This window comes from Neoarius graeffei, chromosome 18, assembly GCF_027579695.1.
Source record: "Neoarius graeffei isolate fNeoGra1 chromosome 18, fNeoGra1.pri, whole genome shotgun sequence".
Taxonomy (NCBI): Eukaryota; Metazoa; Chordata; class Actinopteri; order Siluriformes; family Ariidae; genus Neoarius; species Neoarius graeffei.
The window spans coordinates 36670751-36691867 of record NC_083586.1 but is presented as its reverse complement, the minus strand read 5'-3'; the positions used below and the strand labels follow the sequence as shown (position 1 = coordinate 36691867).

At 44.2% G+C, this 21117-nt stretch overlaps 1 protein-coding gene across 1 annotated transcript in view; it reads left to right on the top strand.

The window, feature by feature from the left end:
• The window catches only part of cbsa (cystathionine beta-synthase a), a 44124-nt gene that overhangs the window by 17791 nt on the left and 5216 nt on the right, over positions 1-21117 (top strand). Inside the window, exons 8-14 of the mRNA XM_060898754.1 lie at positions 821-946; positions 4552-4636; positions 4773-4878; positions 17827-17904; positions 20016-20150; positions 20620-20728; positions 20819-20903. Coding sequence (XP_060754737.1) covers positions 821-946; positions 4552-4636; positions 4773-4878; positions 17827-17904; positions 20016-20150; positions 20620-20728; positions 20819-20903 — 724 coding nt within the window. The remainder of the gene's footprint in view (positions 1-820; positions 947-4551; positions 4637-4772; positions 4879-17826; positions 17905-20015; positions 20151-20619; positions 20729-20818; positions 20904-21117) is intronic.

Sequence of the window (21117 nt, the reverse complement as noted above, 5' to 3'; positions counted from 1 at the left end):
GAAACGACTTCGGGCCGGAATCGAACCTGGGTTGCCCGGATTTATGGTATGGCGCCTTATCCACCTGAGCCACGACGCCCCCACAACTGGTATTAGTTATACCACAGCAGTTTTGACTTATGATTGCACAAAAGGCGTTGATCTTTTTTTAATAACGGCATGACTCTGCTGTAATTCCCAGGTTACAAATTCAGATCACAGGTTTATATCGAGGTGATCATTCTACTGTCATTGTTTCTATAGGAACAACTAATTTTCACGGACTTGCATGGTGGATACTCCACGTAATCAATATCTAATAAACGTTTTTAAAATGTGCAGTTGTTTTAATAAAAGCATGTATGATCAGCGATATGGAAAAGTTGCCAGTTAAGGGTTTCTTTGTAAATTGTGGTGGGGGGAGAGAGATATGCGAGGGTGGTGAGAAGATAACTGTTTATAGCAGTTTTATATAAGAAGTGATCACATGAAATGGTATGTTTTGAGGATACTGCACAAGATATAAATGTTAAAACGTGCATCAGGCTGCATCACACCACCCTGTCATGAATTACTTACAGCACACCTTGAAGTTTTTTTTTTTTTTTTTCCCCCCCTCAATATATAACTGGCAAATTACCAACAATAGACTGTACCTGTCTATATACAGTATATTACATAAATGCTGACTGTTGTATATTACATGTTCACTATAGATGGAAAGCATAGCACTGCAAATACTATAGTATACAGCCTCTCAGTCTCTAAAGGAATAACATGTTAAAGAATGGTGATGAAATTATTTAAATATAAATATTATAAAATCCTATTACTCTGTCAGATTATTGCTGTGGACCCGGAGGGATCCATTCTGGCTGAACCAGATGAGCTAAACCAGACGGATAAGACTCAGTATGAGGTGGAGGGCATTGGATATGACTTCATTCCTACTGTACTTGACAGATCTGTAAGTGAATGCTTCCATAAACATGCGTGTGCACACACCCATATGCAAACACGCACTCATAGTCCAAACTACGTCTCTGGGAACAATATTTGGTACGATCCCAAAGGTAGGATGACTTTACAAACAGCGTGGGACTGACTCACGCTAGATGGTAGAAAGTATGAACATGTTCCAATTTAACAAGAAAGGGAGTGACAAAGAGCGGCAGGTTGGAGCAGTTAGAGTGAGGATGAGGTGGTGCAAAATCTTATTAAAGGAAATGCAAGCTGCTTTCCAAGTGCCTGTTTTTGTGCGTTTACTAGATAATTCTAGAATAACGCTTGGGTGTCACTTTGTTGTTGTCGAGCCTTGCATTAGATATAGTCTATACAGCAGATTGAACTAGCATCTGTTTCATTCCAGTTGCACAGCAAAAAACCCTGAATTTGAGGAGAAAATTACTTAATATGAGTGAAATGATCTTGCTGCATGGACAGATATTTTTACCTGATAAGACATCTTAGAATAAGTTGGTTGCAATCTAGAACTAAATTTAATAATCTCAGAATTGGTGTCTTTTCTTCTAAGAGGAAATGCTAGATCGATTCAACTACATTGGTGTGAAAGTGTTTACCCCCTTCCTGATTTTTTTTTTTTTTTTTTTTTTTTTTTTTTTGCATGTTTGTCACGTTTAAATGTTTCAGATCATCAGACAAATTTAAATATTAGACAAAGATAACACAAGTAAACACAAAATGCAGTTTTTATTAAGGGAAAAAAAAATCCAAACCTCCATGACCCTGTGTGAAAGTGTTGCCCCCCCATTAAAACATAAATTAACTGTGGTTTATCACATCTTTGGAAAGCGTAGTTCAATTTCTCTAGCCACACCCAGGCCTGATTACTGCCACACCTATTCTCAATCAAGAAATCACTTAAATAGGACCTGCCTGACAAGGTGAAGTAGATGAAAAGATCCTCAAAAACTAGACATCATGCTGCGATCCAAAGAAATTCAGGAACAAATGAGAAACAAAGTAATTAAGATCCATCAGTCTGGAAAAGGTTATAAAGTCATTTCTAAAGCTTTGGGACTCCAGCAAACCAGTGAGAGCCATTATCCACAAATGGTGACAACATGGAACAGTGGTGAACCTTCCCGGGAGTGGCCTGCTGACCAAAATTACCCCAAGAGTGCAGCGACTACTCATCCAAGAGGTCACAAAAGATCCCACAACAGCATCCAAAGAACTGCAGGCCCCACTTGCCTCAGTTAAGGTCAGTGTTCATGACTACCACCATAAGAGAGAGACTGGGCAAAAATGGCCTGCATGGCAGAGTTCCAAGACAAAAAACACTGCTGAGCAAAAAGAACATAAAGGCTTGCCTCAGTTTTGCCAGAAAACATCTTGATGATCCCCAAGACTTTTGGGAAAATACTCTGTGGACTGACGAGACGAAAGTTGAACTTTTTTGGAAGGTGTATGTCCATTACATCTGGTGTAAAAGTAACAGTATTTCAGAAAAGGAACATCATACCAACAGTAAAATATGGTGGTGGTAGTGTGATGGTCTGGGGCTGTTTTGCTGCTTCAGGACCTGGAAGACTTGCTGTGGTAAATGGAACCATGAATTCTGCTGTCTACCAAAAAGTCCTGAAGGAGAATGTCCGGCCATCTGTTCGTGACCTCAAGCTGAAGCGCATTTGGGTTCTGCAGCAGGACAATGATCCAAAACACACCAGCAAGTCCACTTCTGAATGGCTTAAGCAAAACAAAATGAAGACTTTAGAGTGGCCTAGTCAAAGTCCTGACTTGAATCCAATTGAGATGCTGTGGTATGACCTTAAAAAGGCGGTTCATGCTCAAACTCTCCAACGTGGCTGAGTTAAAACAATTCTGCAAAGATGAGTGGGCCAAAATTCCTCCACAGCACAGTAAAGGACTCATTGCCAGTTATCGCAAACACTTGATTGCAGTTATTGCTGCTAACGGTGGCCCAACCACTTATTAGGTTTAGGGGGCAATCACTTTTTCACACAGGGTCATGTAGGTTTGGATTCCCCCCCCCCCCCCCCCCCCCCAATAATAAAAACCTTCATTTAAAAAAAACTGCATTTTGTGTTTATCTTTGTCTAATATTTAAATTTGTTTGATCTGAAACATTTAAGTGTGACACACATGCAAAAAATAAGAACTCAGGAAGGGGGCAAACTTTTTTTTTTCCCCCCCACACTACTGTATATTCAAGATATTTTCACTTGCTTAAGAGAGAATTTTTTGCAATGTGTGCTTGGCATACTGGGTATTTTAGCCTTTTTAGTTCATCCATTATCTGTAGCCGCTTTATCCTGTCCTACAGGGTCGCAGGCAAGCTGGAGCCTATCCCAGCTGACTATGGGCGAGAGGCAGGGTACACCCTGGACAAGTCGCCAGGTCATCACAGGGCTGACACACAGACACAGACAACCATTCACACCCGCCAGTTAACCTAACCTGCATGTCTTTGGACTGTGGGGGAAACCGGAGCACCCGGAGGAAACCCATGCAAACATGGGGAGAACATGCAGACTCCACACAGAAAGGCCCTCGCTGGCCGCTGGGGTCGAACCCAGGACCTTCTTGCTGTGAGGTGACAGTGCGAACCACTACACCACCGTGTTGCCCCCTTTTAGTTCATTTCTTATGTTAATTAACTTCTAGTATTTTTGCTATTTAATCTCTTAGCCAGACTAAGGATTCAAACCTGTGGAGGTGATTTTCCTCATACAGACTTCCTTGAAATGTCTGTTTGTTTTGGTTTCAGTCCTATCATTGGTTTGTTGTCCTATTGTGTTCACCCGTTTTGTTAGTTCTTAATTGATTTGTCTTTTTCGATGTTCTTGAGCTCAATGAGACACAGTTTGAAAGTTAAACCAGGATAATTCATCAGCTGTCAGTAGATCACGGTGTTGCTGTAAATCTGTTCTCTAGTTTTTCACTGCACTTTAATTTACTTTTTACACAAATGAAGAAGAAAAATCTAAATTTGTAAGCGCCTCCAGGAACTTGTCTGCTAACTTTAAGCCAAGAGTCTTTCAGGAGGTACTTGTAGATTATTTATAGTACAAACTGCAATACTACGGTTTGCGTATTTAGAAGTTTTTATGATTCACAATTAGGGAGATGGGCGGCACGGTGGCGTAGTGGTTAGCGCTGTCGCCTCACAGCAAGAAGGTCCGGGTTCGAGCCCCGTGGCCGGCGAGGGCCTTTCTGTGCGGAGTTTGCATGTTCTCCCCGTGTCCACGTGGGTTTCCTCCGGGTGCTCCAGTTTCCCCCACAGTCCAAAGACATGCAGGTTAGGTTAACTGGTGACTCTAAATTGACTGTAGGTGTGAGTGTGAATGGTTGTCTGTGTCTATGTGTCAGCCCTGTGATGACCTGGCGACTTGTCCAGGGTGTACCCCGCCTTTCGCCCGTAGTCAGCTGGGATAGGCTCCAGCTTGCCTGCGACCCTGTAGAACAGGATAAAGCGGCTAGAGATAATGAGATGAGGCAATTAGGGAGACATCAAGTACTATTTTGCTGTGCATCACTTAATTTTATATTGCACCCAGGATTACTAGTGTTTGTGTGTTTCTTTCTAAGGTGGTGGACAGATGGTACAAGTGTAATGATGAAGAGTCCTTCGCTATGGCTCGTATGCTTATAAGAGATGAGGGCCTGCTTTGTGGTACAGTACACACTAAATTTGTTTCCCTGAAAAAAAGAGACTTTTGATGCTTTTAACATTTTTACACATAAGGCACTAAAATCAATTCCACTTCAACGTCCTGCTTTATTCGTAATTTCACACTTGATGTCTTTAGGTGGCAGTTCAGGCACAGCCATGGCAGCAGCAGTGAAGATGGCTAAAGAGCTGAAGGAAGGGCAGCGCTGTGTGGTCATCCTTCCTGACTCCATCCGCAATTACATGTGAGTAGAGAAAATGAGGAGTGATTGAGGATTATTTACGAGGGATTAAAGTGCATATCACAGGTAAATTCAGGAGCAAGATCAATTTAATTCTCCTATTTTTATATTAAACTTGGGTCAAATATCTGTTGCATTTTGTGCAATTATTATTATTATTATTTTTTTACCTTGCATAATACCAGAAAAATTCAGTTGAAATCAAGCCATTTGAGGCGAATTGGTCCGCCTCTGAAAAAACTTGGCATTTGGATTTCCCGGCAAATGTTGATTTTTGTGACGCATCCCTCTGAATCCTACGTCAGCGCTGGTTTGTTTATGAGAAAACGACCTGGTGGTTTTCTGCAAATTTCTTCAATGTTATCATGCAATTATTAAAATGGTTAACAGATGTATCGTAGGAGGGTGTAGCAACACCAATCTTGATGGGATTAGTACTCCTTGTTTTCCAAAAGACCCGACAATGAGAGAGAGAAATGGGGGCGCTTCGTGCGAGGCACCCGGAAGCCGAGGACAAGACCAAGAAAATAGCCGATTCATGAGTTAACTGTAAGAACTAAGAGACTATACTCTAAATTAGGTGTTCCTGTGTTTGTGTGGTACACGGATAATGTTATTTATTGACACAAAAGTAAACAACATGAAAGCGCTGGGCGATTAATACACTTACTTAGACTAGATTGGATTAGATAGAACTTTATTAATCCCTATGGGAGGGTTCCCTCAGGGAAATTAAAAAGATACAGTCCACAGCCTGGTAAAAAGCAGCCAAAGTATCTGTGGCAGCGGGGGCGTGGTCAAGCGCCAGTCTGTGACAGGAGGGCGGAGCCAGGGAAGGTGAGTGGCAGAATCACTACACCTGACGGTAATTAACCTGTGTTTGTGTGTCTTCCTAGTAACCGCGCCCTATTTAAGGAGACCGAGGGAGAGCAGAGAAAACGCTCTTCCCCGGACGAGAACACGGAGTGTCTGTGTCTCTCTCTCTCTAGTAGTTATTGTTAGACTGAAAAGTGTGGCAATAAAGCCTTCTATTCACCAGAATCTCTGTCCTGCCGTCCTCTGTGCTCCACCCACACCTAAGGGACTTTCTACAGTGGTGCCGAAACCCAGGAGAAAGGTGGAGCACCAACCCAGCAGCCCCATGGAATCCTCACCGTTCGCCGACATGGTCCACGCCCTCGCCACGGCTCAGCAAAGCCAGCACCAGGCGCTCGTCACGCTCCGAAAGGAACAAGAGCGGCGCTTCGAAGCCCTGGTGCTGGCCCAGCAGGAAGATCGCGAGGCGTTCCGGCATCTCCTCGCGTCGGCGGGGTCCACCAGCGCCCCGGCCACGGGCCCGTTTCCCCTCACTGTCACCAAGATGGGCCCGCAGGACGACCCCGAGGCGTTCCTCACATTGTTTGAACAGGTCGCCGAAGCCTCGGGGTGGCCGATGGAGCAGTGCACGGCGCGCCTCCTCCCCCTCCTGACGGGAGAGGCGCAGCTGGCCGCGCTGCAGCTGGCCGCACTACAGCTCCCCGCCGACCGCCGGCTGGCCTATGCGGACCTCCGCCGGGCCATCCTCCAGCGCGTGGGGCGCACACCAGAACAACAGTGCCAGCGCTTCCGCGCGCTGCGATTGGAGGAAGTAGGCCGGCCGTTCGCGTTCGGCCAGCAGCTCCGGGACGCCTGCTGGCGGTGGCTGAGGGCCGACGATCGCGATGCCGAGGGAATCGTCGATCAGGTGGTGCTGGAACAGTTCATCGCCCGCTTACCAGCAGGAACCGTGGAGTGGGTCCAGTGCCACCGCCCGGCGTCGCTGGATCAGGCAGTCGGACTGGCGGAGGATCATTTGGCGGCTGTTCCGGCGGCAGGACAGCTGACGACGTCTTCTCTTCTCTCTCTCTTTCTCCCCTCCCTTCTGTGTCCCGTCCTCGCCCCATTCCCCCACCATGGAGACGGGGGCCGGCTCCACCCCAGCCGGCCCGCCGCACCCGTGGTGCCCTCCCGTTTCTCCCTTCTGTGTCTGTCCCCCCGCCCCCAGGTGGGTGAGCCCCAGAGCACCGGTGCAGAGGGAAAGCCCCGGCCGGTTTGCTGGCGCTGCGGGGAGCCGGGCCACCTGCAACAACAGTGCACAGCAATGGAGGTGTGCGCGGTGGTACGGATCCCCGACGCGCCAGAGGCCGCCCTCGATCGGGCCGGAGCGTATCGCATACCGGTGCGTGTCCAAGGGGCTACATATCAGGCGTTGGTGGATTCTGGTTGCAATCAGACCTCGATCCGCCAAAGCCTGGTGCAAGACGAGGCATTGGGGGGAGCACAGGGGGTGAAGGTGTGTGTGTGTGTGTGTGTGTGTGTGTGTGTGCACGGGGATGTTCACAGCTACCCTTTGGTGTCGGTCTACATATTTTTCAGAGGGGAAAAATCTATAGTGAAGGCGGCAGTTAATCCTCGCCTTACCCACTCCTTTAATTTTGGGGACTGATTGGCTGGGATTTCGGGGTTTAATGACGCGCCTAGTAAAGAGTGGGTCCTGCCATTTGACAGGGGGAGGTCCCGGTGTCGCTTTGGTTGGAGCTGCTGTCGCAGAGCCGTCTACGTCATCTCCGCGACAGAGTGAGGAGCCGCCGGCTCCTCCTCTTTCTGTTGGGGAATCCCTCGCAGATTTCCCATTAGAACAATCGCGAGACGAGACTCTGCGGCATGCGTTTGACCAAGTGAGAGTAATCGATGGTCAAACGCTCCAGCCGAACGCCACCCCGTCCTTCCCCTGTTTCTTGATTATGAAGGATAGATTATACCGAGTGACACAGGACACTCAGACGAAAGAGCGAGTCACGCAACTTTTAATTCCAAAGAGCCGCCGGGAATTGGTATTCCAGGCGGCTCACTTTAATCCCATGGCTGGACACCTAGGGCAGGATAAGACACTAGCCCGAATAATGGCCCGATTCTATTGGCCGGGGATTCGCGGCGATGTCCGTAGGTGGTGTACGGCATGCCACGAATGCCAATTAGTAAATCCAGCAGCCATTCCAAAAGCACCTTTGCGCCCTCTACCTCTAATCGAGACCCCGTTCGAAAGAATTGGGATGGATCTCGTCGGGCCATTAGATCGGTCAGCACCGCTTTATATTAGTCCTGGTGGACTATGCAACGCGATACCCGGAAGCAGTGCCTCTGCGCAATATCTCCGCACGCAGTATTGCAGAGGCACTCTTCCGCGTCATCTCCCGAGTTGGAATCCCGAAGGAGATTCTGACTGATCAAGGCACTACATTTATGTCACGGACACTGCGCGAACTGTATGGGTTATTGGGGATTAAGCCGATCCGCACCAGTGTGTATCACCCACAAATGGACGGTTTAGTAGAACGGTTCAACCGCACCCTCAAGAATATTATTAAAAAATTCGTAAGTGAGGACGCACGTAATTGGGATAAGTGGCTGCGGGCCGGATGGCCGCCCAGCCTGAGTCGGGTGGTGGGGGTATGTGGCAGCAGGGGCATGGTCAAGCGCCGGTCTGTGACAGGAGGGTGGAGCCAGGGAAGGTGAGTAGCAGAATCACTACACCTGACGGTAATTAACCTGTTTGTGTGTCTTCCCAGTAACCGTGCCCTATTTAAGGAGCCAGAGGGAGAGCAGAGAAAACGCTCTTCCCCGGACGAGAACAGTGTGTGTGTGTTTCTCTCCAGTAGTTATTGTTAGACTGAAAAGTGTGGCAATAAAGCCTTCTATTCACCAGAATCTCTGTCCTGCCATCCTCTGTGCTCCACCCACACCTAAGGGACTTTCTACAGTATCTAATGCCCCTTTTCCACCAAATCAGTTCCAGGGCTGGTTCGGGGCCAGTGATTAGTTTGGAACCGGGTTTTCTGCTTCCACTGACAAAGAACTGGCTCTGGGCCAGAAAAACCGGTTCTAGGGTAGCACCAGCTCTTTGCTGGGCTAGAGGAAAGAACTGCTTACGTCAGCGGGGGGGCGGAGTTGTTAAGACCAACAACAATAGCAAGACCACGAGAGGGCACCATTTTGAATGAAGCACCGTAAAGCCAGAAGCAGCAGCTGTACAAACGCGAAGTCATCCATTATTGTTGTTGGTTCTTCTCCATGTTGTTGCTTCGATGTTCGCGCCAAGGTTTATGCAAAGGCAGTGACGTAACTGACGTATACAGTGACGTAATGACGTGGCTCCCCTTAGCACCCCAAGCTATGGAAAAGCAAACTGGTTCTCAGCTGGTTCACAAGTTGAACGAGTTGTGAACCAGCCCTGGAACTGATTTGGTGGAAAAGGGGTAAGAGCGAATCCCCTCACATGCAGCAGCTGCGTCTGCCCTCGGAGGGATGTAAACAGATGGTGATGCTAGCAGCTCCAAGTCTGGGCAACATAAGACTGTCTGTCTTTACAGAGAAATGTCCCAGGTTACACCGGAGGTTGTTCATGTAAATAAGTCCCCCCACCTTTGCCTTTCCCGCATGCTTTAGTGCCTCTGTTGGCTCTCACAGCAGTGAATCCCCACAGGTCCACGTTAGCATCTGGTACAAGGTGTGTTAGCCATGTCTTTGTAAAAATAAATAAACTGCCCTCCCGGTAAATCCACTGGTTGTTCAGTGCGGCTAGCTCATCGACCTTATTTGGCACCGAGTTCACATTCCCCATGATAACGGAGGGAATGGATGGTTTGTAGCGCCGCTGGTTGTCTGCTAGCCTAGCCTTTAGCTTAGCCCCGGCTTTGCAGCCCCTGGGTTTCCTCCTCAGTTCGGCCAGGATGGGGTGTCGTATCCCGGCTCGTCCCATTGTTTTCAGGGCCAGCAGCTCCTCTCTCAAATAAGCGAGAAAACTGGTTGTGTTAAAGTTAAAAATATCCATGGGATATGAAGAAAAAAACACTATGTCTTCGTAAGAAGAGCAGAAAAGTAAGGTGGAAAAAAAAGGGGGTTAAAGAGCTAAAAACTACAGAGCTACTGGAGAGGTAGCCGTCTCACACAGCGCCCAAGGTCACATTTTCTTTACATTTTACTAGGTCTTCCAACCAGATGTATCCAGCTAGCAGCAGTCCTGTACTCTGAAATATTTACTATTTAATGAATGGGGATGAAAAATAGTGTTTTGCAAAATGTCCTACACTGGCAATTGTGGGGGCGGCACGGTGGTGTAGTGGTTAGTGCTGTCGCCTCACAGCAAGAAGGTCCGGGTTCGAGCCCTGGGGCCGGCAAGGGCCTTTCTGTGCGGAGTTTGCATGTTCTCCCCGTGTCCGCGTTGGTTTCCTCCGGGTGCTCCGGTTTCCCTCACAGTCCAAAGACATGCAGGTTAGGTTAACTGGTGACTCTCTAAATTGACCGTAGGTGTGAATGTGAGTGTGAATGGTTGTCTGTGTCTATGTGTCAGCCCTGTGATGACCTGGCAACTTGTCCAGGGTGTACCCCGCCTTTCGCCCGTAGTCAGCTGGGATAGGCTCCAGCTTGCCTGCGACCCTGTAGAAGGATAAAGTGGCTAGAGATAATGAGATGAGACTGGCAATTGTATACCTACACTGTGCAACTCGCATGTATTTGTACAAGTTTCTTTTTAGGTACATGGTTATTTCTGCACATGAAACATGTACAAACCCCAGTTCCAAAAAAATTGGGATGCTGTGTAAACTAAATAAAAACAAAATGTGATAATTTGCAAATCATGGAAACCCTATATTTCATTGAAAATGGTACAAAGACTATATAAAATGTAGAAACAGAAATTGTTTTTTGAAAAATATGCTCATTTTGAATTTGATGTCAGCAGCACGTTTCAAAATGGTTGGGACGGGCATATTTACCACTGTGTTGCGTCACATCTATTTTAACAACTCTGTAAATGTTTGGGATGTGAGGAGACCAATTGCTGTAGTTTTGAAGGAGAAATGTTGTCCCATTCTTGCCTGATATACAATTTCAGCTGCTCAACAGTTCAGGGTTTCCATTGTTGTCTTTTGCGTTTCGTAATGTGCCAAATATTTTAAATGGGACACAGGTCTGGAATGCAAGCAGGCCAGTTTAGCACCCAGACACTCTTACTACAGAGCCATGCAGTTTTAATATGTACAGAAAGCGGTTTGGCATTGTCTTGCTGAAAGGAGGAAGGCCTTCCCTGAAAAAGATTTTGTCTGGATGGCAGCATATTGCTCTGAAATGTGTAAATATCATTCAGCATTAATGATGCCTTCCCAGATGTACAAGCTACCCATGTCATGTGCACTAATGCATCCTTACACGATCACAGATGCCAGCTTTTGAACTGTGCACTGATAACAAGCCGGATGGTCCCTCTCCTCTTTAGCCTGGAAGATGTGATGTCCATGATTTCTAAAAAGAATTTCTACTTTTGATTCATCAGACCTCGGGACAATTTTCCACTTCGCCTCAGTCCATTGTAAAAGGGCTCGGGCCCAGAGAAGGTGGCGGTGTTTATGGATATTGTTTATATCTGGTTTTAACTTGCATTTGTGGATGCAGTAATGAACTGTTTTCACAGACGATGGTTTTCTGAAGTGTTCCTGAGTCCATACAGTGATTTCCACTACAGACACGTGTCTGCTTTTAATGCAGTGTCTCCTGAGGACCTGAAGATCACAGGCATCCAGTGGCAGTTTTCAGTCTTGTCTCTTGTGTACAGAGATTTCTCCAGATTCTCTGAACTTTTTAATGATATTATGGACAATACATGATGTGATCCCCAAATTCTTTGCAATTTAAAATTGAGGAACATGATTCTTAAATTGTTATACTGTTTGCCCACACAGTCTTTCACAGAGCGGTGAACCCCTCTGCATCGTTACTTCTGAGAGACTCCACCTCTCTGGGATGCTCCTTTTTATACCCAAATCATGTTACTGACCTGTTGCCAATTAACCAAATCGGGTGTTTTTTTTTTTTTTTTTTTTTTTTTTTAAGCATTACACAACTTTCAGTCTTTTGTTGCCCCTGTCCCAACTTTTCTGAATCATGTTGCTGACATCAAATTCAAAATGAGCATATATATATATATATATATATATATATATATATATATATATATATATATATATATATATATATATATATATATATATATATATATATATATATATATATATATATAATTTTTTTTTTTTAAAGATAAAGTTTCAGTTGCAACATTTGATATGTTGTCTCTGTACTATTTTCAATGAAATATAGGGTTTCCATGATTGGCAAATTATCACATAGTGGTTTTATTTACAGTTTACACAGCATCCCAACTTCTTTGGAACTGGGGTTGGACCATCCAAACAAATATTCACTTCCAAAATTTCTGAATTCAAGAAATATGGTTCATAAAGACATGTCAGTTTGTATGAAAATGAGAAGCTTCTGGGTTGCAGAATGTGTAAGGGATAATGTACAGTGAGCTGAACATTATTGTGAAATAAACCTCAATTGGGTGTGGTGCAGGATCACAACGTGACTGGATATGTGCTGCAGATATCTGTAATTCAATTCTTAGTCAGAATGAATATTTCCACAATTATACCAACAAAGATATCCTTAATTGTAATTTCAGAGACCCACAGTGTCATTCTTCTAGGACAAACGGTGTCACTTTTTTGCCAGTCCTGTGTACTGGGCTTTCAATTTCAGAGACCCGGAACCGCATTTTTGCAGATATCCAGAATGTTAATTCAAGATATTAAAAATGTCATTGGGGCGGCATGGTGGTGTAGTGGTTAGCACTGTCGCCTCACAGCAAGAAGGTCCATTTTCGAGTCCAGCAGCCAACGAGGGCCTTTCTATGTGGATTTTGAGTTTGCATGTTCTCCCCGTGTCCGCGTGGGTTTCCTCCGGGTGCTCCAGTTTTCTCCACAGTCCAAAGACATGCAGGTTAGGTTAATTTGGTGATTCTAAATTGACTGTAGGTGTGAGTGTGAATGGTTGTCTGTGTCAGCCCTGCGATGACTTGGTGACTTGTCCAGGGTGTACCCCGCCTTTCGCCCATAGTCAGCTGGGATAGACTCCAGCTTGCCTGCGACCCTGTAGAGCAGAATGGATGGAAAAACGGGCGGACTGGCAATCTGTGTGTTCTGGAAAAGTCCAGAACGGCTGTCCCGTCTAGGCCGTCGGCCCTGTTCAATAACCAAAATTTTCAGTCTATCAACTAACAGGTGGCGCTAAGACAATAATTTATCCGTCAATCATTATTCCATAGGCCTAAAAGCCAACAAAGAAGAGTAACGTTAGTGTCTGTCAACAGAAAGATGGCAAGCAGAAAACGTAAGGAGAAAGGTGGATAGGAAAAGTTAAAACAAAAAGTGAAGTCACTTGAAAAAGATGCTTCAAAAGAGCTCCTCGCAGAGCTTTTTTGCAGCAGTGCAACTGCAAGCAGCAGCAGTAACGTTCATGTCACGTTATCACCGAGCGAGACTGAGAACCAGGTGGACATCCAACCTGACCAACCAAATGCTGATGATGATGGTCATGATGAGGGGCAGGCAGCTGAGGGAATTTCACCGGAGGAGGAGGTACCGGTAAGTGACAACGACATAAAACCATAGCATAAAACAGGTTACGTAAAGGCCACTCGTAGACCCCTCTCATAGTAGGCCAATCTTCTATTGACTGGATTTGCGGTGTGATGATGAGAAATATGTGGTTTATTGCTGTCAAAACAAACGTGTAACTACCAAGCAAGCCAATTATAAATAGATAGGCAAGCACAAATGGCCACGATTTCATATGTTCACCTCTACATAATTCATGCAGATTAGGCTCTTTACGTTCAAGGGAACCAAAGCGCTAGCCTATCATTAACCAAAAGTTTGAGGGGGAGAAGTGTTTTCCATTTTGGCACTATTTATCTTCTTTTTCGTGGTGCGTGGTGGAATGTCTGTGGAATAGGCTACAAATGTTGTTTGAAGGATGATTGGTTGAATGGTATCATAACTAATCACCGCAGCATTGCATTGTGCAATTTGTTAATAGCCTAATTTTAGATCTGTTTGTCAGGCTTACCTACCAAAAAATCAGCATAATATTAAAACTATAAAATGTGTCAAGCAGGCTAATTCTGACACAGAATAGACCTGAAAGGCTAAAATTGTAATTGGGATTTAGGAAAAACCTCCAAATCTGTTTTATTCTTCTTGTCTGTAGCCTAGGTATCAAATGCTATGTTTATCCAAAGTTTTGGCTGGTTTTTAAAAATAGAATTTTGAGGTATAAGTACAGGTTTAAAGGCCGTCATTCCAAATAATACTATTAAACAAATGTTAATCAAGCATATGTCAGTGCACAGTGTGAAGGGTTTTCCTAGATGCCATTGCATAGTTTAGATATAATCAACAATAGCAGCATCCAACTTCATCTTTTTAATTGTTCGTTTATTCAGGTTGAAGATAGTGGCAGCTCAAAAGATGACAGGGAGAGTGCAGGAAAGTGCCAGAATGAGGGATCAGTGCCACAATATTTCAGCCGCCTCAGTTCAGACAGTTACAGCCTGGAGCAGTTTTTCAGTTACCACTCCCAGCAAAAGCCCAAAAACCTGTTCATCTGTAAATGGGTTTTGTTATGACAAAAAAAAAAAGTTATGAAAATAGTTCATCTGTGTTGGTTTTGTTATGACAGACAATATACCACTATAGCACTTGTACTATAGTGCTATAGTAAGTATACAATAGTATCGTGCGCCTATTTGGGGGGGAAAGTCCAGGGCCGTTTTTTGGTCCCAGTCCGTCCCTGATTTTACTTCACATGTATCAAGGGATATGCGTGTCAGGGCTTGAGATCTTGGGACCTGTCAAACACATTAAATGTATATACAACCCTCTTAGCCGATTCCATGTTTGTAGCTTATGAAATCTTTCTCCTACAGTAGCCAGTACTCTTCTAAATGAAGAAATATATAAATACATAATAGTAATTAGAAAAAATATGATTTGTGTAACAATAGATAGATGAGCATTGATGCATGAATCCATGGGTTTAGAAGCTCGGGTGACAATTCCATATTTCAATGCAAAATCGCTAGCTGCTAAACTTGGTCTACACAGGCTGTGCACTGAATCCGTGCAAGCTATCGCAGCCTGCTGGCGCGTCCTCAGGTGACGTCACGAATCTGGCTCCAGACTCCCTTGGGATTTTTCCAGACTTTTTTTTTTTTTTTTTTTTTTTCTGCTGTAGATAGATGGCCTTGTGCAAAATTACCCTTCTGGATGAGTGTGTAAAGGGACATACTTTCATATTTAAAAAAAAACAACACGAAATTGGTCCAGGATGTGCACTTTAAGGCTAAAGGGGCAAAAGTCTGTCAAGGCAAAAGGTACAGTTTTTCTTAATTGCTGGTGGGGGGAATTGTGCTTTTCTTTCTTTTTCCCTGTCGTTTCACTTCGATTTGGTCATCTACCAACTCCAACACGCCAGCTAACTATCCCCTACTGCAAAAGGCTGCAGAACACACTGAGGAAAACAGTATCTGCCCACTTCTACATATGAGCTTACAGATGTTTTTGATGACTAGTGTTTGAGAGAGAGAGAGAGAGAGAGAGAGAGAGCATATACTCGCTGGCCACTTTAATGGTCTCCTGCTGTTGCATGCTGAGATGTTTTTCTGCTCACCATGGTTGTAGAGAGTTGCTATATTATAACTGGCAGCTCGAACCAATCTAGCCATTTTCCTCTGAGCTCTCTTATCAGAAAGGTGTTTCCACCCACAGAACTGTCGCTCATTCAGTGTCTTTTGCACCATCCTGTGTGAACAGACGCACAGCTTGTGAACTGGCAAGGCAGGCAACTGCTTGGGGCCCCCTGGCCCAGGGGCCCCCCCGAGAGTCAGGGCCCGAGGGCTTATTTATTTTGTTTTTTATTGTTCTTTACCATTTGTATTTTCACATTTGGAATTTAAAAAACTTTGGTTTCATACATTTTTTGTTGGTGTCAGATTATTTATAACATATATTGGTGATGAACACTGGTCAGAAGGGCCCCCTGGAAATTTTTGCTTGGGGTCACAATCGCCTCTGTGTGAAAACCCCAGAAGATCAGCAGTTTCTGAAATACTCAAACCAACACCCATGCCACAGTGAAGGTCACACTTTGATGTCACATTTTTTTTTTTTTTTCCCCATTCTGATGTTTGACATGAACATTAACTGAAGCTCTTGATTTGTATCTGCATGATTTATATGCTTTTGTGCTGCTGTCAAGGGATCGGCTGACTTAGATAACCGCATAAAACAGCAGGTGGATGGGTATTCCTAATAAAGTGGCCGGTGAATGCATGTTATCACGCCCACCCAGAGAACATGGCCAGTTTTGCCTCGACTCCTGGCCATGGATGGCTGTGATTATTGTCAGGATTCAAACTTGGGATCTCCTGACAATAGCTTTTTAATTTTAGGATCCCCGATAAAACCCTGAGGATTGGTTCAAAAGTTTATATGTTGCTCTGGATCTGTATAATATATGAAAAGCCATCAGTTGTTGTGGTTTGTAATGATAGTTCAAAGGAATGTGTTGTTCCTAATGGATCCTGAAGACGTATCAAGTTGTATTCTGATGGTGGTCATGTACACATGAAAGAAGGCTCTATCTGGGTTCTTATTGTCTCTTAATGGTATCCAGAAAATCCCTAACAGAAACCTTCAGAAATCTGATGGAAGCCATTTGCCCAATGGAAAAGTTTATTGATGTTCAACTATGTGTATATGGCTATTTCTGGTTTGACATGTAGATGAATTGTGTCTAGAATACATAGTTTTCACTGACGTCACGGCATTCCGGGGAACGCCCTCCAGCCGCCATCTTGTGGGTCAAACAAAACGGACCATCGCCATTACCGGCTACGTTATCTCGGACGAATTTATGAAGTTGTATAGTCAGCTTTCTAAAATAAAGATCAATGTCGGCAAAATCAAGCAAACAGAAGTATATAGATACATTAGACAGCATCTCACGACAACAGTATGCAGCCAAACTGGCCTTGATTGGGGGAATTGACCCCTACGAAGTGGACAAAGATGCATTTTCAAGTGACTATGCAGGGCTGCCAAAGCCTGAAACTGCCAAAGCCTGCTCCAAAGCCTGAAACTGACTTCATCAAACTTTAAAGGCTGTCTGATTATATACAACTTTATATATTCTAGCATTAAATACTGTTGAATGTTATGCAACCGTAATAAGTTGATTAAACTCAAATCATACAGAATAGACCTAAAATGTTTTTCAAAAATGACCCTTGCGTGAGTGACGTGACAAGTGTCAAATAGAAACGTGACAAACGAGCGATATTAAGTGTACATTACAATGTAAACATACACTCAGCAGTTCCAGTTAGGCATTCTCCAGAGATTGTTTACACAATGTTTTGGTTTCCAGAAACAAACTTAAACACAATTGATTGTTTATTTAAACAACTTACCACTTATAAAATGATCGGAGCAGACTTTGCTGTGTTTGGAAGGCTGATAATCCTTGTGGTTGATTCTCGCAAGCCATAGATTTCTCCTTTGTATGCTGAGTTTCTTTCTTTGTTTGCTCGCCTTCGTGCTCCCGTACAGTGGGAATTCCATAAAAGCTCCGCTTGACGTCGTCATCTGACCTATTACGACAGCCGTGAATACAACAGGTGTGCACCATTGCTAGCTTTAAATAGCCTGCTTGGGTTCTTTTGAAGACTTTGTACTCACGCGTTACAATGTGTGCTCAGTGACCCGTACGGTAAGCTTGACCCACAAGATGGCCGCCACTAGGGAATCCCCGACTCTGTGACGTCATGTGCAAACTATGTATATACTAATCCTGGGACAAGGAATTTGGCTTTGAATTTGATGATGGTTTGTAAATATAACAAGTTGTCAGATGGAAGCATTTACCATAGTTACTCATGCCAACAATTAATGTAATGCTTTAAATAGTGTTTGAGAGATTTAGTTTTCCAATCACTTGTGTGTCCATAGTAAGAGAATAATTCGTCTTTTTATTTAGGACCAAGTTCCTAAATGACAACTGGATGTTCCAAAAAGGCTTCCTCACTGCAGAAGACCTCATGGTTCGGAAGCCCTGGTAAGGACTGCATGCCTTATGTTGCACATACAGTGTCTTGCGAAAGTGTTTGTCCTGTTTTGTCGCATTACAAGTTGGAATTAAAATGGATTTTTGGAGGGTTAGCACCATTTGATTTCCACAACATGCCTACCACTTTTAAAGGTGCAAATTGTTGTTTTTCTTGTGACACAAGCAATAATTAAGATGAAAAAACAGAAATCGGGAGTGTGCATAGGTGTTCACCCCCTTTCGTATGAAACCCCGAAATAAGATCTGGTCCAATCAATTCACTTCATAAGTCACATAATTAGTTGATTAAGCTCCACCTGTGTGCAATCAGTGTCGCATGACGTCTGGTATAAATCAACCTGTTCTGGAAGGATCCTGACTCTGCAACACTACTAAGCAAGCAACATGAAAACCAAGGAGCCTCCAAACAGGTCCGAGACAAAGTTGTGGAGAAGTATAGATCAGGGTTCCATCCATTTTGGCATATCACTACAGTGACGTGGCCGCTCTGACGCCTTCAGCCATCAAAGTTTCTAGGGAACATTACGGTAGTGGTTTCCCATTGCCTTCTATTGGATTGTGTTAGAGGTTTTCTCCTCTCAACCATTCACACTCATGCCTATGGACAATTTAGAGCCACCGATTAGCCTAACCTGTGTCTTTGGACTGTGGGGGAAACCGGAATACCTGGGGAAACCCATGCAGACACGGGGAGAACATGCAAACTTCACACAGAAAGGCCCCTGGGCTTGAACCCAGAACCATTTTGCTGTGAGGCGACAGTGCTAGCCACTTGTGCCACAAGATCAGGGTTGGGTTATAAAAAATATCCCAAACTTTGTTTATCCCAGGGACCACCATTAAATCCGTTATAGCAAAATGGAAAGAATATGGCACCACTACAAACCTGACAAGAAGGCCGCCCACCGAAACTCACAGACCAGGCAAGGAGGGCATTAATCAGAGATGCAACAAAGGCACCAAAGATAACACTGAAGGACCTGCAAAGATCCACAGCAGAGATGGGAGTATCTGTCCATAGGACCACTTTAAGCCATACATTCCACAGAGCGAGGTTTTATGGAAGAGTGGCCAGAAAAGTCATTGCTTAAGAAAACACGTTTGGAGTTTGCCCAACAGCATGTGGCAGACTCCCCAAACACATGGAAGATGATTCTCTGGTCAAATGAGACTAAAATGTATCTTTTTGGCCATCATGGGAAATGCCATGTGTGGCACAAACCCAATACTCTGAGAACACCATTCCTACAGTGAAGCATGGTGGTGGCAGCAGCATCATGCTGTGGGGATATTTTTTTCATCTGCAGGGATGGGAAAGCTGGTCAGGACTGAAGGAAAGATGGATGGCACTAAATACAGGGCAATTCTGGAGGAAAACCTGTTTGAGTCGGCCAGAGGTTTGAGACTGGGATGAAGGTTAACGTTCCTATATGACCATGACCTTAAACAGGCTGCTAAAGCTACACTGGAGTGGTTTAAAGGGAAACATTTTAAATGTCTTGGAATGGCCTAATCAAAGCCCAGACCTCAATCCAATTGAGAATCTGTGGCATAACTTGAAGATTGCTGTACACCAACACAACCCATCTAACTTGAAGGAGTTGGAGCAGTTTTGCCTTGAGGAATGGGCAAACATCCTAGTGGCTAGATGTGCTAAGCTAATAGAGACGTACCCCAAGAGACTTGCAGCTGTAATTGCGGCAAAAGGTGGCTCTACAAAGTATTGACTTTTTTTTGGGGGGTGACTATCTGTGCACACTCCAGATTTCTGTTTTTTCCATCTTTAATTTTGGTTTGTTTGTGTCACAATAAAACAACAAATTTCACCTTTGAAGTGGTAGGCATGTTGTGTAAATCAAATGGTGCTAAGCCCCCCAAAAATCCATTTTAATTCCAGTTTGTAATGTGACAAAATGGGACAAACACAAAGGAGGATGAGTACTTTTGCGAGATACTGTAAGTGATATTGTATGGATGTTTTACTTTAGAACATTACAGCTGCTGCTATTAAACAAAAAGCACTTTGAACAAGGGGTGCTCTCTCTCTCTCTCTCTCTCTCTCTCTCTCTCTCTCTCTCTCTCTCTCTCTCTCTCTCTAGGTGGTGGAATCTCAGGTTACAGAGTTTAAACCTTTCAGCTCCTCTCACTGTGTTGCCCACAGTCAACTGTCAAAAAACAATCAAGATTCTGAAAGAAAACGCGTTTGACCAAGCGCCAGTTGTAGATGAGGCTGGGTGGGTGTCTTACTTCCTCATACACACACACACACACACACACACACACACACACACACACACACACACACACACACACACACATTCATGCCAGGAGTGCAAAATGTTATTGTAAATAGTGCATTTTTATGGTAATTACTTAAAAGGCTTGGAAAAAATGTTAAACATTGTAGTTCATTCTGATAAGTACTACATTTACCAGAACTTATTAGTTCATTCTGATAAGTACATGCTACAACACATACAATTATACGCTGCCACAAAGAGTAGAATCTTCTATTGTAGCATTGCCTTTGGTCAGTGACAATGTTCCTGTAAAAATTACTGATCTGTTTTTTGCATGCTACAACACTTGTTTGGATCATTTTAATAGAAAGGGAAAGGTGGTGTAAGCACAAACATTTTTTTCTTGGGTGTGTAGAGTTGGCACCTGTTGGTTCACGGAGTGTTTTTCCTCTCTGTGGATTAGGGTCATTCTTGGTATGGTCACCCTGGGGAATATGTTAGCCTCTCTGCTAGCTGGGAAGATCAAACCATCCGATCCCGTCAGCAAAGTGCTCTACAAACAGTTCAAACAGGTTTATCACACAACCATCTTTATTGGGCTAGTAGCCAGTGCTATGCTGTGTGAAAAAACAAATTACTAACACACAACCATATTCTCTCAGATTTGTCTAACTGATAACCTTGGAAAACTCTCTCGCATTCTGGAGATGGATCACTTTGCCCTGGTGGTGCATGAGCAGATTCAGTGTAAGTGCCCAGTCTTTTGTCATGACCTCCCCATTTCCAGTCCTTCAGTGCAATAGGGTAGTTTAATTTTCCCCAGATAAGGACATTCATGGGTAAGAGGAGTTCACTGTTTGTGTCTTGCCCAATAAGCTGATTTGGAAAACGGTTCATTGTGGTATATCGCTGCAAGCCATCATGATGCCAATTTCTCAGTGCAACACTGTTCTTATGCCAG